This window comes from Nomascus leucogenys, chromosome 4 (genome assembly GCF_006542625.1).
Source record: "Nomascus leucogenys isolate Asia chromosome 4, Asia_NLE_v1, whole genome shotgun sequence".
NCBI lineage: Eukaryota > Metazoa > Chordata > Mammalia > Primates > Hylobatidae > Nomascus > Nomascus leucogenys.
The window spans coordinates 21,345,924-21,359,376 of NC_044384.1; the positions used below are offsets into that span (position 1 = coordinate 21,345,924).

Below are 13,453 nucleotides of genomic sequence, written 5' to 3' on the forward strand. Positions count from 1 at the left end.
CCAATAAAGAGATCATGTTTTCTGCTCTACCAACAGCACATCCCATCACAAACTAAAATTTCCTCTCAAGTTTATTTCTCACTTTCTGGTCTTCATTCTCATCCATTCAACCGATACTTCTTGAGCACCTACTCTGTGCAAGGCATTTTAGGTGCCAGAAAAATAACAGTACATAAAGCAAAGGTAGCTTTCCCAGTTCCCTCCTGGAGCTCACAAGCTGTTGAGAGCAACAGGAAATAGGAAATCAATGAATAAACCATGGTAGTGCTACGAGGAAAAAAATTGACCCCACAGGAACTAAAAAAGTGACTTCCTTCCACTCTCTCCTGCCAGCGTTAGAAGGCCTGCACTCTCGGGTAGACTCTCATCAGCTGGCTCTGCAACATACCCTCTCTACTAAGGAGTTTCTTAACTGTTAAGTGGAAGGATCTGACTGGATGAACAAACGTGACTCAGCTCTTCTCTTTCTGAAAGTCTGTGATTCCCAGCAACTATTTTTTGTTTGTTCCTGTATTCGTGAGGGTTCTCCAAACATCACGGTTACATCACAGTTCCCCCTACTCCTGAAAATGTTGGAAAAAAAAGCTTAAACAGTCATCACTGTGTATGCAAGTTCGACTGTCTTAAATGACAAATTCCCCAAGGAGCAGATTTCAACATGTGGCCCCCAGCCTGTGATGCCCGTTCCCTTGCCTGCTCTGTCTCCTGGCAGGGGCTGAGGAGGTGTGGGTGGAAATGTTGAGATATTTCACGCCTTTCTCCTTCTGGGGAATGATGCGTGAAAGCTGAAAAATCACTGTCTTCCTCTTGTACTCATTATCTTTTCTCTCCAGAGGTAGTTTTCATGACAGAATAAGAAGAGCAAGTTTTTACATTCTCTTCCTGAAAACTTTCCAACAACGTACTAGGACAAACATCCTTCCAGTGCAGCTTCTGAAGAGATTACACGTCCATTTTTTTTTTTTATTGGACCAAATCATTTGTTCTCATTTGAAAATCTCGAATGTCATTTTCTGGCTTACAAGTTAGCTTCTAAAATAGGTCTACGTGAAAAATGAACATTTCTGTTGATAAAAGCCCTTTTGCTCTGCATTAAATCTGTGTTCCTGTTTTGGGTACCGAATGAAAATCTGCCTTATTGTGTAAGTGGGTTCTAAATGTTTTCACATCATCACTGTCCAGGTGACACCGGAGCTCCTTGCACAGAAGGGCTCATGCCCGGCGTGGGGACATCAGTGACACCCGCGCATCTGGGGCTCCGGTCCTGATTCTGACCCTTGCAAGGACTGTCAGCAACAGAATAAGCTTTCTGAGCTTCTGACAAATTGGAAATAACAACAATTGCTCTGCCTTTCTGAGGCGACGGCTGTGAGTTTCAAATCAGCTGATTATAAAGTTGTTGGAAAAATGAAAGTGTTACACAACATCAGATACTGTTCATGACAGCAGCATGCGTGAACAGCACTTACTAAATGCTATTACTAGTGATATTTGCTATACACAGAGCATGCTAACTTACAGGAATGCTGAACACTGAGCTGCCACAGAAAGGGTCCTCTCTCCCTAAAAATATGTAGAAATGCTAGGCCTACTTAGAACTGATATTTTTAAAACTTGGGAAGAGAAACTCTAGGTACTAGGTAAGCAGAAAGACTCACAATTAGAGAAATCAGTGGGCACTGGACCTAGACATAGGGGCTTGGGTTTTTAATCTCCCAAGGGGACATAGAACTTGGCCTTTGGTCTACGTGACGGAGAAAGAACAGTCATTGTTTAAAACCTAACATCTGGAAAGGGGACAAGAAAACTCTACCCACCGGACCAGGGAAGTTGCAAGGAAGCTTACCTTCTGTCCAGGACCATAAATGGGAGAAAAACAAAAAGAAACAGACCTGTAATAAATCCATACTCCAAGCCTGTGCCAAAGTGGGTATGAGGTCCACAGTTATACTGACTGGGGGTGCATGAACCCAAGCTAAGAAGTTAACAGTAAATACAGGTCAGGACTTACAAAAGCCTCATAGGAAAAAAAAATGAGCTCGCTCATGCTCTCTCTCTCCCTCTTGCATGCATGTGTACACACACACACACACACACACACACACAAATTATAAACTGAACTAGGCAATAATCTACACTCTTAAGGAGAGTCAACAGACGTAGTGGGAGATTTAATGCTCCTAGGACCAGAGATAATAGAATAATCTGAAAGAGGCTAAGAAATAAATATCTTAAAAATAATAAAGAGATGAAAGCATCAAAAATAAATAAAGAGATAAAGAGAACAGGACAGAATAACTACGGAAAGACAAAAGCAAATTTTAAACGACCAAATAAAACTTTGAGCAATTAAATTTAGTCACCGAAATAATAAACACAATGAACTGATAAAGAGATTACAAAAAAAGCTTAAAGAATTAACTGGAAGAGCTAAGTAATAACTCACAATACAGCAGTGAGAGACAGAAAACACAAAAGTTAAGAGATAAAGCAGACAATGTGAAAGAGAAGTAAATGTCCAACAGGAGTTACAGAAACAGATACTTAGAATCGGAAAAATGCAATATGTTAAGAAATAATAGCTGAGAATTTTCCAGAACAGAGGAAAGACACAATTCCCACATTGAAGAAGCCTGAGTCCAAAGCAAGATAAATGAAGAGAACTCTACACATAAATACATGATGATAGTGAAATTGTAAAACATCTAAGACACAAATAAAAATTCAAAATCACCAGAGAACAGAGCCATTTACCTACACAGAAACGACAATGAGATTGACAGCAAACCCGTTATCATCATTTATGGAGGCCAGAAGACATGCAGGAGAATCTCCAAAGCACTGAGGGAAAATAATTTAACCAAGATTTCTATCATCAGCTGAACTTTCAATAGAGAGGTCAAATGAGACCTTTTGAGTCAAAGAGTAAGAGATATTACCACTCTCAGACTGTCACTGGCAGTGCTGCTGGGCAGAAGTGCTCAAACCTGAGGGGGCACCGGAATCCCTGGGAGAGCAGTTAAAACAAAGACTGGTGTCCCACCCCCAGAGGTGCTGATCCAGTAGGCCCGGGGTAGGACCTGAAAACTTGCATTTCTAACCATCTCTCAGGCGATACTGATACTCTGGTCAGCAGACCACACAGTAAGAACCATAAACTGGACTAGACTTCACTAAGATCAAAACTCACCCCAGAAAAAAAATGGATGGAAGAACCAATGGTGGGCGAACCAATGGTGGGCAAAGAAATTTGTCTACATTTGGTCAAATTAAAGTATGGACAGTAGGGAGAAAAAAGATAAAACATATTAATGATTATTTGACTATCAGGAAAGTTTAAAGCAAGGTAGTTTTAAAATTCCACCCAACAATGACGTGGCAAATGGGAGTGGGAAGAATGGCATTCAAGTTCCCTGAGGTCCTGATGTTAAGGAGAGTAGACAGTGTAACCCTAAGTCAAGTATGTTGGTTAAACAGTTTATTGTGAGAGCTATAAGAATAGAAATAGAAAGTACAGCCTGCAAGCACATAGAGAAAATAAAAGAGAGAGTACTCTATCAATTGAATAAAAGGCAAGAAAGAAGATAAATATCACAAGAGAGAAAAGATATGCTAAGCAGCAAATAAGAACAAAGAGAGAAAGACAACGTAGTTATATACACCTCAGACAACATCGACAGGGCAACAATCACCACAGAGACTGACACAACTATCTTGATTAGATCCAATACCAAAACAGCAAGGAGAATGTAGATAATTTGAACACCACAGGCTTGACCTAATGGATACATAAAGAACTCTATATTCAACCAAAGACACAGTACGCATTCTTTTTAAACAGAAAAAGAACATTTACAAAAAATGATCAAGCTTCCAATGAAGTTTTAAATAAACATCCAATAATAAATATTCTATAGACAATATTATCTGACCATAATGCAATAAAATTAGAAATCAATAAAAAAATGAATAGGCACAACCCTCCCATACTCTTAGAAACTAAAAAGCATATTTTAAATAATTCATAAGTCAAGAAGAAAAATCAAATGAAAATTGCCAAATATTTAGAACTGAATGACAACAAAGGCCGAATGTCTACTAAGTTGAAAATTACCTAAATACAGATTCTCTTATTGAAAGCAATATAATGAATAATAATAATAAAAATGAAGGAATAAACAAGGCTCTTTTATTAATAGAAAACAGAGAGCTTTTTCTTGGGGGCAAATCTACTTGGCTTTATGATGCTAAGCAATTTTCAGTAAGATTTAATAAGGACTAGTAGTGTTTGAGTGACAGTCAGTAATTGATAAGTGATAAAAATACTTGAAAAGGCTTCAAAGTTACGTCAAAACTCTTCTGCCACTTAAAAAGAATAGTTTCTTGAATTTACCTTGTTCTAATGATGTAGAAGAGAAAATAATATTCTAACAAACAACTGTGACCGTGAATATATATATTAAAAGGAAGCATCAGAGTAAGGCAGTGTTTAAGCCACATAGAGAAAAAAGTTGACTGTTTTTACCCAGGTATTACTGGGCACTTTGCCTAGGAAATAGTACCCAAATGACTGAACAAATCCAACAAGTAACTAACGGGAGTCAGTTACCAGGGCACATTTGCAATGTAATATCTTTTAAGTTTTCAAATGGACGTATCTTACTAATTCAAAACATAATTTGAATGGAATCAGATTAAAGCCATGAAATTGGAATTTTAAATCTACCTGCTGGCCTCTTAGCTCAGCATGTGATATAACAAACTTCAGTTCCTTTTGCTCTTCTAGTCTAAGAATCCCAAATTTGCCATCTTCTGCTGATAGCAGTACAACTCCTGTAATTCCAAATTATCTCCCTGCACTCATATAGCCACTGACAAAAGCTGGTGGTGTGCTCTCTGCTGATGAGTGTGGTCCCATTCTACAGACTTGTTAACAAGTGTGAGATACCAAGTGTCTCCTGATGCTCCAGGGAGTGGGGTTCTCACACTGCCTTATGAACACAGTGTGCTACGGTGTTTTAAGAGGTCACCACGCCTGCATCAGAATTGATTCTTTTTCCACCCGGCATATACGAGGGGACCATGAGAACACTGTGGGTCAGCAGAGTTCAAAACTCTTAACTCTGCCAGCTCCTGAACTTAGCTACAATCTCACCCAAACTTCTACAGATTTTTGAAAGTTGTAAAAGATTTAAACTTTTGGCATGCATTTACTACTCCTGGCCTAAAGAAATGATAACACTTTATGAAGATAGGGCTTGGTTTTGCTTCATATAAAAAGGAAGGGAGGAAATTTTGACTATACTTATAGTCCACGCTTTTATAAAGGAGAAGAAAAATGTTTAATTCTGCTGTCATTATCAAGCTGTTTTCTTTTCCTTTATAATGAAATCTCTGAAAGGGCACATGCAGCTGTACCTCACCTGGAAACTTCAGTAAGAAGGAGATGGCAGCAAAGTACTCCGTTTCTAGTCAACTACTCAATCACACCAGTCCCTTGACATCACCATTATCAGTAATACACAAGAAACATGTAAACGTGTAACCAAAATCTTATACTGAAGAGGCAGAATTTGAAAATACTGACCGGACCAGTAATAGCTGGATTCTGCAGTCTTGGGTCTTCCCACTGAGTAATTTTGCTATCTGAAAATGTTGAAAAAAAAAAAAAAATCAGAACATTAGTTCAAATCTATTCTATGTAAAGAAAGTTTTAGAAGGAAGTATTTCTGGAGTCTTCAAAAGCTGTCCAGTCCCCCACCCTGTGTTCTAAAGACAAATTAGTATTTCAGAGTTAGCAGGTAACTACGCTCTATACGGCAACCCCCCTCACATACTGTTTAGTTAAAAACACTCAATCAAAAATGCACAACTAAAGAGAAACCATCTATTCATACTGTTTTGGGCAAATAACTTGCTAAAATGGGGATTATAAACCCCTGTTCTTTTAAGGATTTATAACTTGATCTTGATTTTCATTTAATTGAAAAAAGGCATTTAAAAAGTCTTAGTTTCCCAAAAGGCTAACAAACACACACAGGATATTTTTCTCATTTCAAATACTTTTCTCTTTACTTATGGTGTTGAAAAACTGCTTTCAATTAAGAGTCCTGCATTGAACAAATGAATAATCCATTACATGCTTCACTCATATGCACACAAAAATCAAAGCAGTTTACGCAGTCCAAAAAAGAGAATTAGATACAGCAGAGGAAGATTACAGAGCATGGTTTCTGTTTGGTCACGTTGGCAAAAGGTGGTTTGCTTTCTTCCAAGTGAGTTAATGTGAACAAGATTGTTCAATGCTATCTATACCATCACTTGTGTAGGTGATAATACACAATAGCTGCCTTAGATCACTTGGTGTTTGTAACCGTGCATAATTAAAAAGACCTTATGGATTCCTGTGTGTGTACTAGGGTGGAGTGGAGGGAGGGAGAGTGCAATGGACTCACATGAAAGGTACGGGGGGTGGGGCACACTAGGGGAGAGTAGGTTCTCCGGAGTTTTTGGATATCTAGGTTAGTAAAAAATAAAAAAACAAAAAAGAAGAAGAAAATTATTTGAAAAGTAAAGAGTGGCCAGGAGCAGTGGCTCATGCCTGTAATCCCAATACTTTGGGGGGCTGAGGCAGGAGGATCACTTGAAGCCAGGAGTTTGGGCCCAACCTGGGAAACATAGTGAGGACCCATCTGTACAAAAGGTTAAAAAAAAAATTAGCCAGGTGTGGTGGTGTACGCCTGGAGTCCTAGCTACTTGGGAGGCTGAGGTGGGAAGATCGCTTGAGCCCAGGGGGAGGCTGCAGTGAGCTATGATTGTACCACTATGCTCCAGCCCGATCTGCACCTGTCTTGGGGACCAGGGTGGGGGAGTGTGGGGGAAGAATATTGATTCTGTTTATTTTCTGTATACACTGTAAGTGAGCTGATAAGAATAATTAGTGAATTCTGTTTTCATGACCATATTAGGAATTTTTAAAAGTCTTATTATTATTTTAATAAAAGCAGAGGAAAAGCTAAAAAAAAAAAAAGCTACCAAAGCAAGTGATGATTCTAGAATCTTTTGTTTTCATGCTGGCAGAAAATTTACATGAAAAATCTCAACTGTTTGAGAGAATCTTGATGGAAGCAAAAAGCACTTTTGGGTCCCTTACCTTTCACAGAAGACTTTGGAAAGTAAAAGTTGCTATTGTGATGGAAAACAAGAGAAAAGAAAACCAAATAAAGGAAACGGAATACAGCTGAGTAAAAACTGCGCCTTAAAACACCAACTTGGATTATAACTGTATCAATGGATATTGCCATCAAAGCAGAAAATAAATGAATAACTCCCGACTCATGGGGATTCGCAAGTCCTCAGACCAGACCTGAACTTCAAGCTCCATCCTGGACATCTGCATCTGGGTTTCCCATAAGTACTTCAGCTTAACTCTACCAAACCCAAACCTCTGATCACCCAACACCAAAACTGGTAACGTGACCTTGCATTCCAATGTGCAGTATCACAATCCACTCACTGTCCCAATCAGGAACCTGGCCGTGTCACTCACTCTGGTGGTCCCGGACCAACCCTCTCTATCCCTGATAAGCTTCTTGCTAGAGGGCTCATTTTTTTTCCCTGAACTGTTCTCTGGGCGTCACTGGGAATTGTCTCACCCCCAACTCCGGTTCAAGACATCTTCTACAGCTCTGCCAAAAGGATCTCTCTAAAGAACGATTTTGACCCCATCCCTCCCCTCTGGGAAACCCCCTGGGAGCTCCCCACTGCCTGTGGCTTGAGCCCGAGCCCCCACACCTGGCAGATACCCTTTGGCTTGGCCTGTGCGCCCCTGCGGCACACTAGCTGTTTGGAGCAATGCTGCGTTTCTCGGAACGTGGCAGCATCTGCACATATTCACACACCTCCACGCATCCTAGGATCACTCTTCCTGGGGCTCTGTCAGCCTCAATCCTACTCAGTGTTTGTCATCCATCTAAAAAGTGACCCATTCCCTCAGGGCCCCATCCCTGTGCCCAACCACCTCCCAAGCAGATGCAGTCCTTGCCTCTTCTGTTTCTGTGTAACAACTGATTCACTCCTCTAACACCTGAAATAGCCCCCGCTACTTCCCACTGGACCTAACCTCCCCAAGGACAGGGACTGTGTGTTACTCATCTTTGCAACCCCCTCTCTACCACTTAAGATCAGTCCCAGCAGGTAACAGGAACTTAGTGCATTATTTTTTTAATGACTGAATGAAGCTGATGGTGAAAACAAAGCCCCTTTAAAAAGAGCCTAAGCTTTTGGAACAACATAAGTTTCTACATGGTTATGATAAAGAATTCTTCAGTGAAGTATGGTCAATGTATGAAAGTATGGGGTAGCCAGTTATCCTTTTTTTTTTTTTTTTTAAAGAACTTTGGAGTTTAAACTTGCTTTTCCTCTTTGAGATATGTTTCAAATAAAAGGACAAGAAGGAAGTGGAAGGATGAGAAACTCAGTTTAGCCACGATGAACAGGTCTAGTAAGACTGTTGACAGGAAAGACTAAAATAGGACTTTACGAAATCACTGGAATTCAATTTTCTCTTCTAATGTTGTAGATAGGATACCTGTGGCCAATTACTCAACTGCTGGGCCTGTCTGGTCTTTAAGAAGAATGACATCATTCCTACAAGATGTGGAGATTCAGTTCAAGACCTTCCTTTAACCTCCCACCCCAGGCCCAAGAGCCAGGAGCCATTCTATAGACAGCAACCAAAGGAATCAAGGAGTCTGAAGAGGTTGGTCTCGATCATTCGTTGCTTTTGAAATTAAATCTTTAAGATGGCTGAGTATTGTTCATCTTGAAAATGTCTAACTTCTCAGGAAAAACTTACAAAGCAGAAATAATTAATCATTGAAAAGACAAGTGCATCTCGTGTGGACCCACGTGCCAGGTATGCTGGAAGACAAGATGACTCTAAACAATTTACAAGATGACGGCATTCACAGCATTGTGGCATACACAGGCATAACCTGGTTCCTGTCCTGTAGGCATTATGACAGCAAAATCAGATGCTGAGTTTTGCTAGAAGATTGTTTAGAAAAAGAGGCTTTATTCTGATGGAAAGGACATTCCTAAATGTTATCTTCCAGGTAATTCAACCCATTTGGAATGTATGTGTCAGCCTGATAAAGCCTCTTCAAAAGATAGGTATTCTGCAGTTTTCACAGACTGAATTTTGTGGAAAGGCAAATGACTTGAACTGTTTCATTGACGTGTACTGCCCTACAGCTTTCCATTGAGTAAACCTTGATGAATTTGGAGAGATGGTAGAAACACAGCATGAACAGCTAAGGAGGCACTCGTAAACAAATCCTTTTCTTAAATGGTTTTTGGTCACTTAATTTATGCTATATCTCTTTAACAGAATCTTTCAATATGGTTGTGCAAAGGCAAAATAAATTGTTATCTCCAAGTCAATGGCCACAAATATATCGGCACAGCTTAGTTGCATCAGGCTCTGCACAGAGTATAATAGAGCCTCGGGGGTGCTGTTCTAGTCAAGTGAAATGAGGAAATGTTTGCGCAGAGAGCTGGAGTAACTGCAGAACTGATCAGGAGTAAGGAAAAGCCCAGGCATCTAGCAGGTAGTTACCTTCTTCCACCTTCCAGTAAGCCGGAGTTGGGCTAGCCTTAGGCTGGTGGGGGTGGGGGGCTGGAGGGGTGGCACCTACTGCTCCTCAAGTGAGTTCACTTCACTTTCTCATCAAGCACAACAACTTCCTAAGAGCTTCACCACTGATCCTCCATGAACCTGATTTCAAGTCCCCATGTATCAAGCATCTGCTATATACTATACTAGGTCTATGACACCACAAGTGAAATAGTCAGTGATTTTTACTATTTTAACGCATGCTAGGATAGCCCTTTGTAATTGTGCTTTTCTGTTTTTGGCTCCTTGCAGTATACTACACACATTCACAACATTCTTTTTAGGTTGACCTAAGCATCAGATCTCCAGCCAGAAAACCGTCACAATATTGTGTGCAATGCTCTCCATGTGTCACAGACCAAGATGTGTTATCAGCAAAGACCTGTTTTAGTAAAATGATCAGTATTATTCACACCTGCCTTAAAACTGGGATTGTGATGTATAAAAAATACTATAAAGGAAACTTTTTTCTTTTTTTTTTTTTTTTTGAGACAGTCTCCTCTGTCGCCCAGGCTGGAGTGCAGTGGTATGAACTTGTCTCACTGCAAGCTCCACCTCCCAGGTTCAAGTGATTCTCTTGCCTCAGCCATCCGAGTAGCTGGGATTGCAGGTGCACGCCACCACACCCAGCTAGTTTTTACTTGTATTTTTAGTAGAGACAGGGTTTCATCACACTGGCCAGGCTAATCTCGAACTCCTGACCTCAACTGATCCTCCCACCTCGGCTTCCCAAAGTGCTGGGATTACAGGCGTAAGCCACTGCACCAAGCTGGAAACTATTATTTTGTTTTTCATGGGAAAAAGAGGTGTGGCCTCTCTCATTTTAGTAAATTCTCTTAAGAGTAAAATAATAAATAAATAGTATATTAAGGAAAAAAGTAGGGTATACACATACATGAAAGCAGGAAAAATACTTCATGCTTACTATGAAATTCTGGACAGTTGGCAAATCTGCCCATTTTTTGATAAAAGACAAAAACTAAGTCTCTGCACCTTGAAATATCTCGTTTAAACAAAGGGTAGCCCACCCTTCTAAATACACCTAGGATTTCTACTTTCATTTGAATTGTAAACTGCTGGTACTCTTGCTTAATTCCATTTATAATAAGCCCTCAACCCCCAGGGCCTGAAAGTGAAATTCTGTTCACAATGTACTCTGCCTCCTAGTAACATATGAAAAACGTACTATGCCTATGAGATAGTGACCAGTCCTACACATGTGAGGATTACTTGTGGCCAGACTTCTCAGCAGGTGGCTCATCAGCGTGCTTTTGTTTAGTTATGAAATTGTGAAGCCAGGGAAACCTGGTGGGACTTTCTATTCATGAACCAAATGAAAGCAAAGACCAAGATACTACCAAATTGCACTCATGGTTGAAATTTTACATCTATTTGAAGGCTTCTTTTTAATATACTTTTTCAGAAAATGAATCCATGAAGAACATGGCACCTCCAAAAAGAATGAGAAAAAAAAAATCCCACTGGCTAAAAAGCAAACTTTTATTAGTTGAACTTTTAGTTGGAACAAGAAACCACACATTTATTCATAGGTGCTGGAGCAAATGTCTATAGCAAATATACTACAATTTCCACAAAATACATATATATTAGTGTTGTGGGTGCAAGGAAACATGCCGTGAATAGAAAATAAGGTCAGAGCGGGCATCCTGCCATAGGACCCTTGAAGGCAGTGTCTAAAAAACTTACATGCTGCTTCAAGCACTGTTCACAGATTTTTGACTAAATCATCATTTCTAATCTTATTTTCTATTACCAGAGTGTATTTATTAAATGTGCAAAAGTCAAGGGATCAACAATCAAAATGTGGTTTAAAAATTAAAAAAAACACGTTAATAGGTCACAAGATCAGATTGGGTGAAAGTTTGATGGGCTACTTTAAGCAAACTTGAGGTGAATGCACAGTACCGTACGAAGGCACTGATTCTCTGGTATCATTTTCTCCACATAACACCTGGCTGCCTAGATAAAGAGTAAAATGACAAAGCTTTCACTATGATGTTTGAATTACTCCCTTCCCTCTAACCCACAACACCTGTGTGCCCATAACAGCGCCTACTTACTATGATCAATATAAAATGTTCGGCCATCCAAGTGAATTCTTTCTTCCCAGCCAGGCTAGTATCCGGGGAAGGAAGGGAGAGAGAAAATATAAACATTAGCTAGGAGTTCCGAAATCAAAGGCAACATTTAAAAGCTATAGGACACCTTTGTACTCTTTTCTGCTAGGGTACATTTATGCATTGAGCGTGAACTAAATATGAACATTTCAAGTTAACTCTTGACAATGTCTAGCAACACGCTTTATCACATGCTCAGGTCTCAGATGTGCTGACTGTATGAAGAACCAGAAATGAGCTGCTAGCTCAAAAGCTTCAAAGGGAAACTGCAACATTCCATGGAAGAGTGGAATTTGAAGTTGAGTACCATTTAATTAAATAAATACTGAGTACTAAAGGAAGGGAAGGGGGGTTAATATAAAAATGTTAGACACGGTTAACTGTATTTGTGTTGTCCAGGCAGTTGATGATCTAATACTGGTATTACCTGCCACGAACTTTTGCTAGTCAAGCTCAGGAACTAAACAGGTTTGGAGAATTTTTTCAAGATAAAGCTGGTATGCCCTCATTATCTGAACTATCCATATTTGCTATCTGAACCTCAGGAATCCAAGAGATTCGGAAAAAAATGCTTTCTTTTGTTTTCTAAACTCACTCTCTGGTTCTTTCTATTTTAACCCAGGAACCAAACAGATTTGGTGTGGGATACCTGTATAACCTCATGAATAATGATTGAACCTTAACCTTCGCAGCCTCAAATGTTGCCCTAATATACCAGGCAACGAAAAGGTTCTTACACTTGGAAAACAACAACAAAAATTCCCATTTAAAAATGGCCTTGGAGTCCAACCACTGCCCTGTCACCCCCTATGGCTTGTTCAAACTGAGAGTGAGTTGTTGAGGAGGATGTATGCGAAGGTTTCATTCAAAATCCAATTTTAAGTATACAGCTCAACTCCTACTGAGCCGTCACCAACAAGGGAGAAAAAAAACTTTAAAAATCTGCAGGTTAAATGACTTATAGAAACTTTCTATGATTAATTAGAACTTCTTCTCCCATACTATTTTCATTATTTTTGTTCTGATGACTTAATCAGCAATATGACTGGAACTCAGCGGTTGCTAAGTTACAAAATAAATGAGTGCCACTTAAATTGTCACCTGCAGAGAATGTCTCTTGAACATCCTGTGTACAAGGTCTATCTTCTGCTAGAAGCTAGCAATTCAGAAACCTCTTTCATAAGTACTGGATATCACATGAACTATAATGTACGATTACAATTCAGCTGAACACCCAATTCTGTTAAGAAACACAAACCAATGAAATCCACAAAGCCTGGAGATACAGAAGGTCCACAGGACCTCTCCATCAACATTGAGCGGATAAAGGAACACACATTTTCAGACCATTCCATGTGTCTCCAGTGTACTCACAGGAAGGGGGCCAAGGTCATTGGGGTTTAAAGATGTCTTTGACCGCATATGTACTGGAAATTTCAAACGTGGATCTTCCTGCAAGAAAAATGTAAAAGACAGCAGATGCTAAGTGGAAGTATCTGTGTGCAGTTACTGGGTGCTTTTCTTCTTGAGCTGTTTGTTTCAAGGCAACCAGGCTGTCCATGCCTGGAGCGTGAGATGGGTCCCATCTCTGCTTTGTACAGGAAGCCTGGCTCACTGTCTCTCGAGACAGACTGTACTC

General features: G+C 39.9%; 1 protein-coding gene across 17 annotated transcripts in view; it reads right to left on the minus strand.

The window, feature by feature from the left end:
* Window positions 1-13,453, minus strand: part of NEDD4L (NEDD4 like E3 ubiquitin protein ligase) — a 367,577-nt gene that overhangs the window by 38,583 nt on the left and 315,541 nt on the right. For 11 of the 17 annotated variants that reach the window (XM_030810341.1, XM_030810348.1, XM_030810349.1 and 8 more), the window contains 4 exons: window positions 13,189-13,266; window positions 11,758-11,812; window positions 5,588-5,646; window positions 1,847-1,849 (listed from right to left, as the gene is read on the minus strand). In XM_030810341.1, coding sequence (XP_030666201.1) covers window positions 1,847-1,849; window positions 5,588-5,646; window positions 11,758-11,812; window positions 13,189-13,266 — 195 coding nt within the window. The remainder of the gene's footprint in view (window positions 1-1,846; window positions 1,850-5,587; window positions 5,647-11,757; window positions 11,813-13,188; window positions 13,267-13,453) is intronic. The other 6 variants (XM_030810347.1, XM_030810345.1, XM_030810342.1 and 3 more) reach the window with 1 other exon arrangement.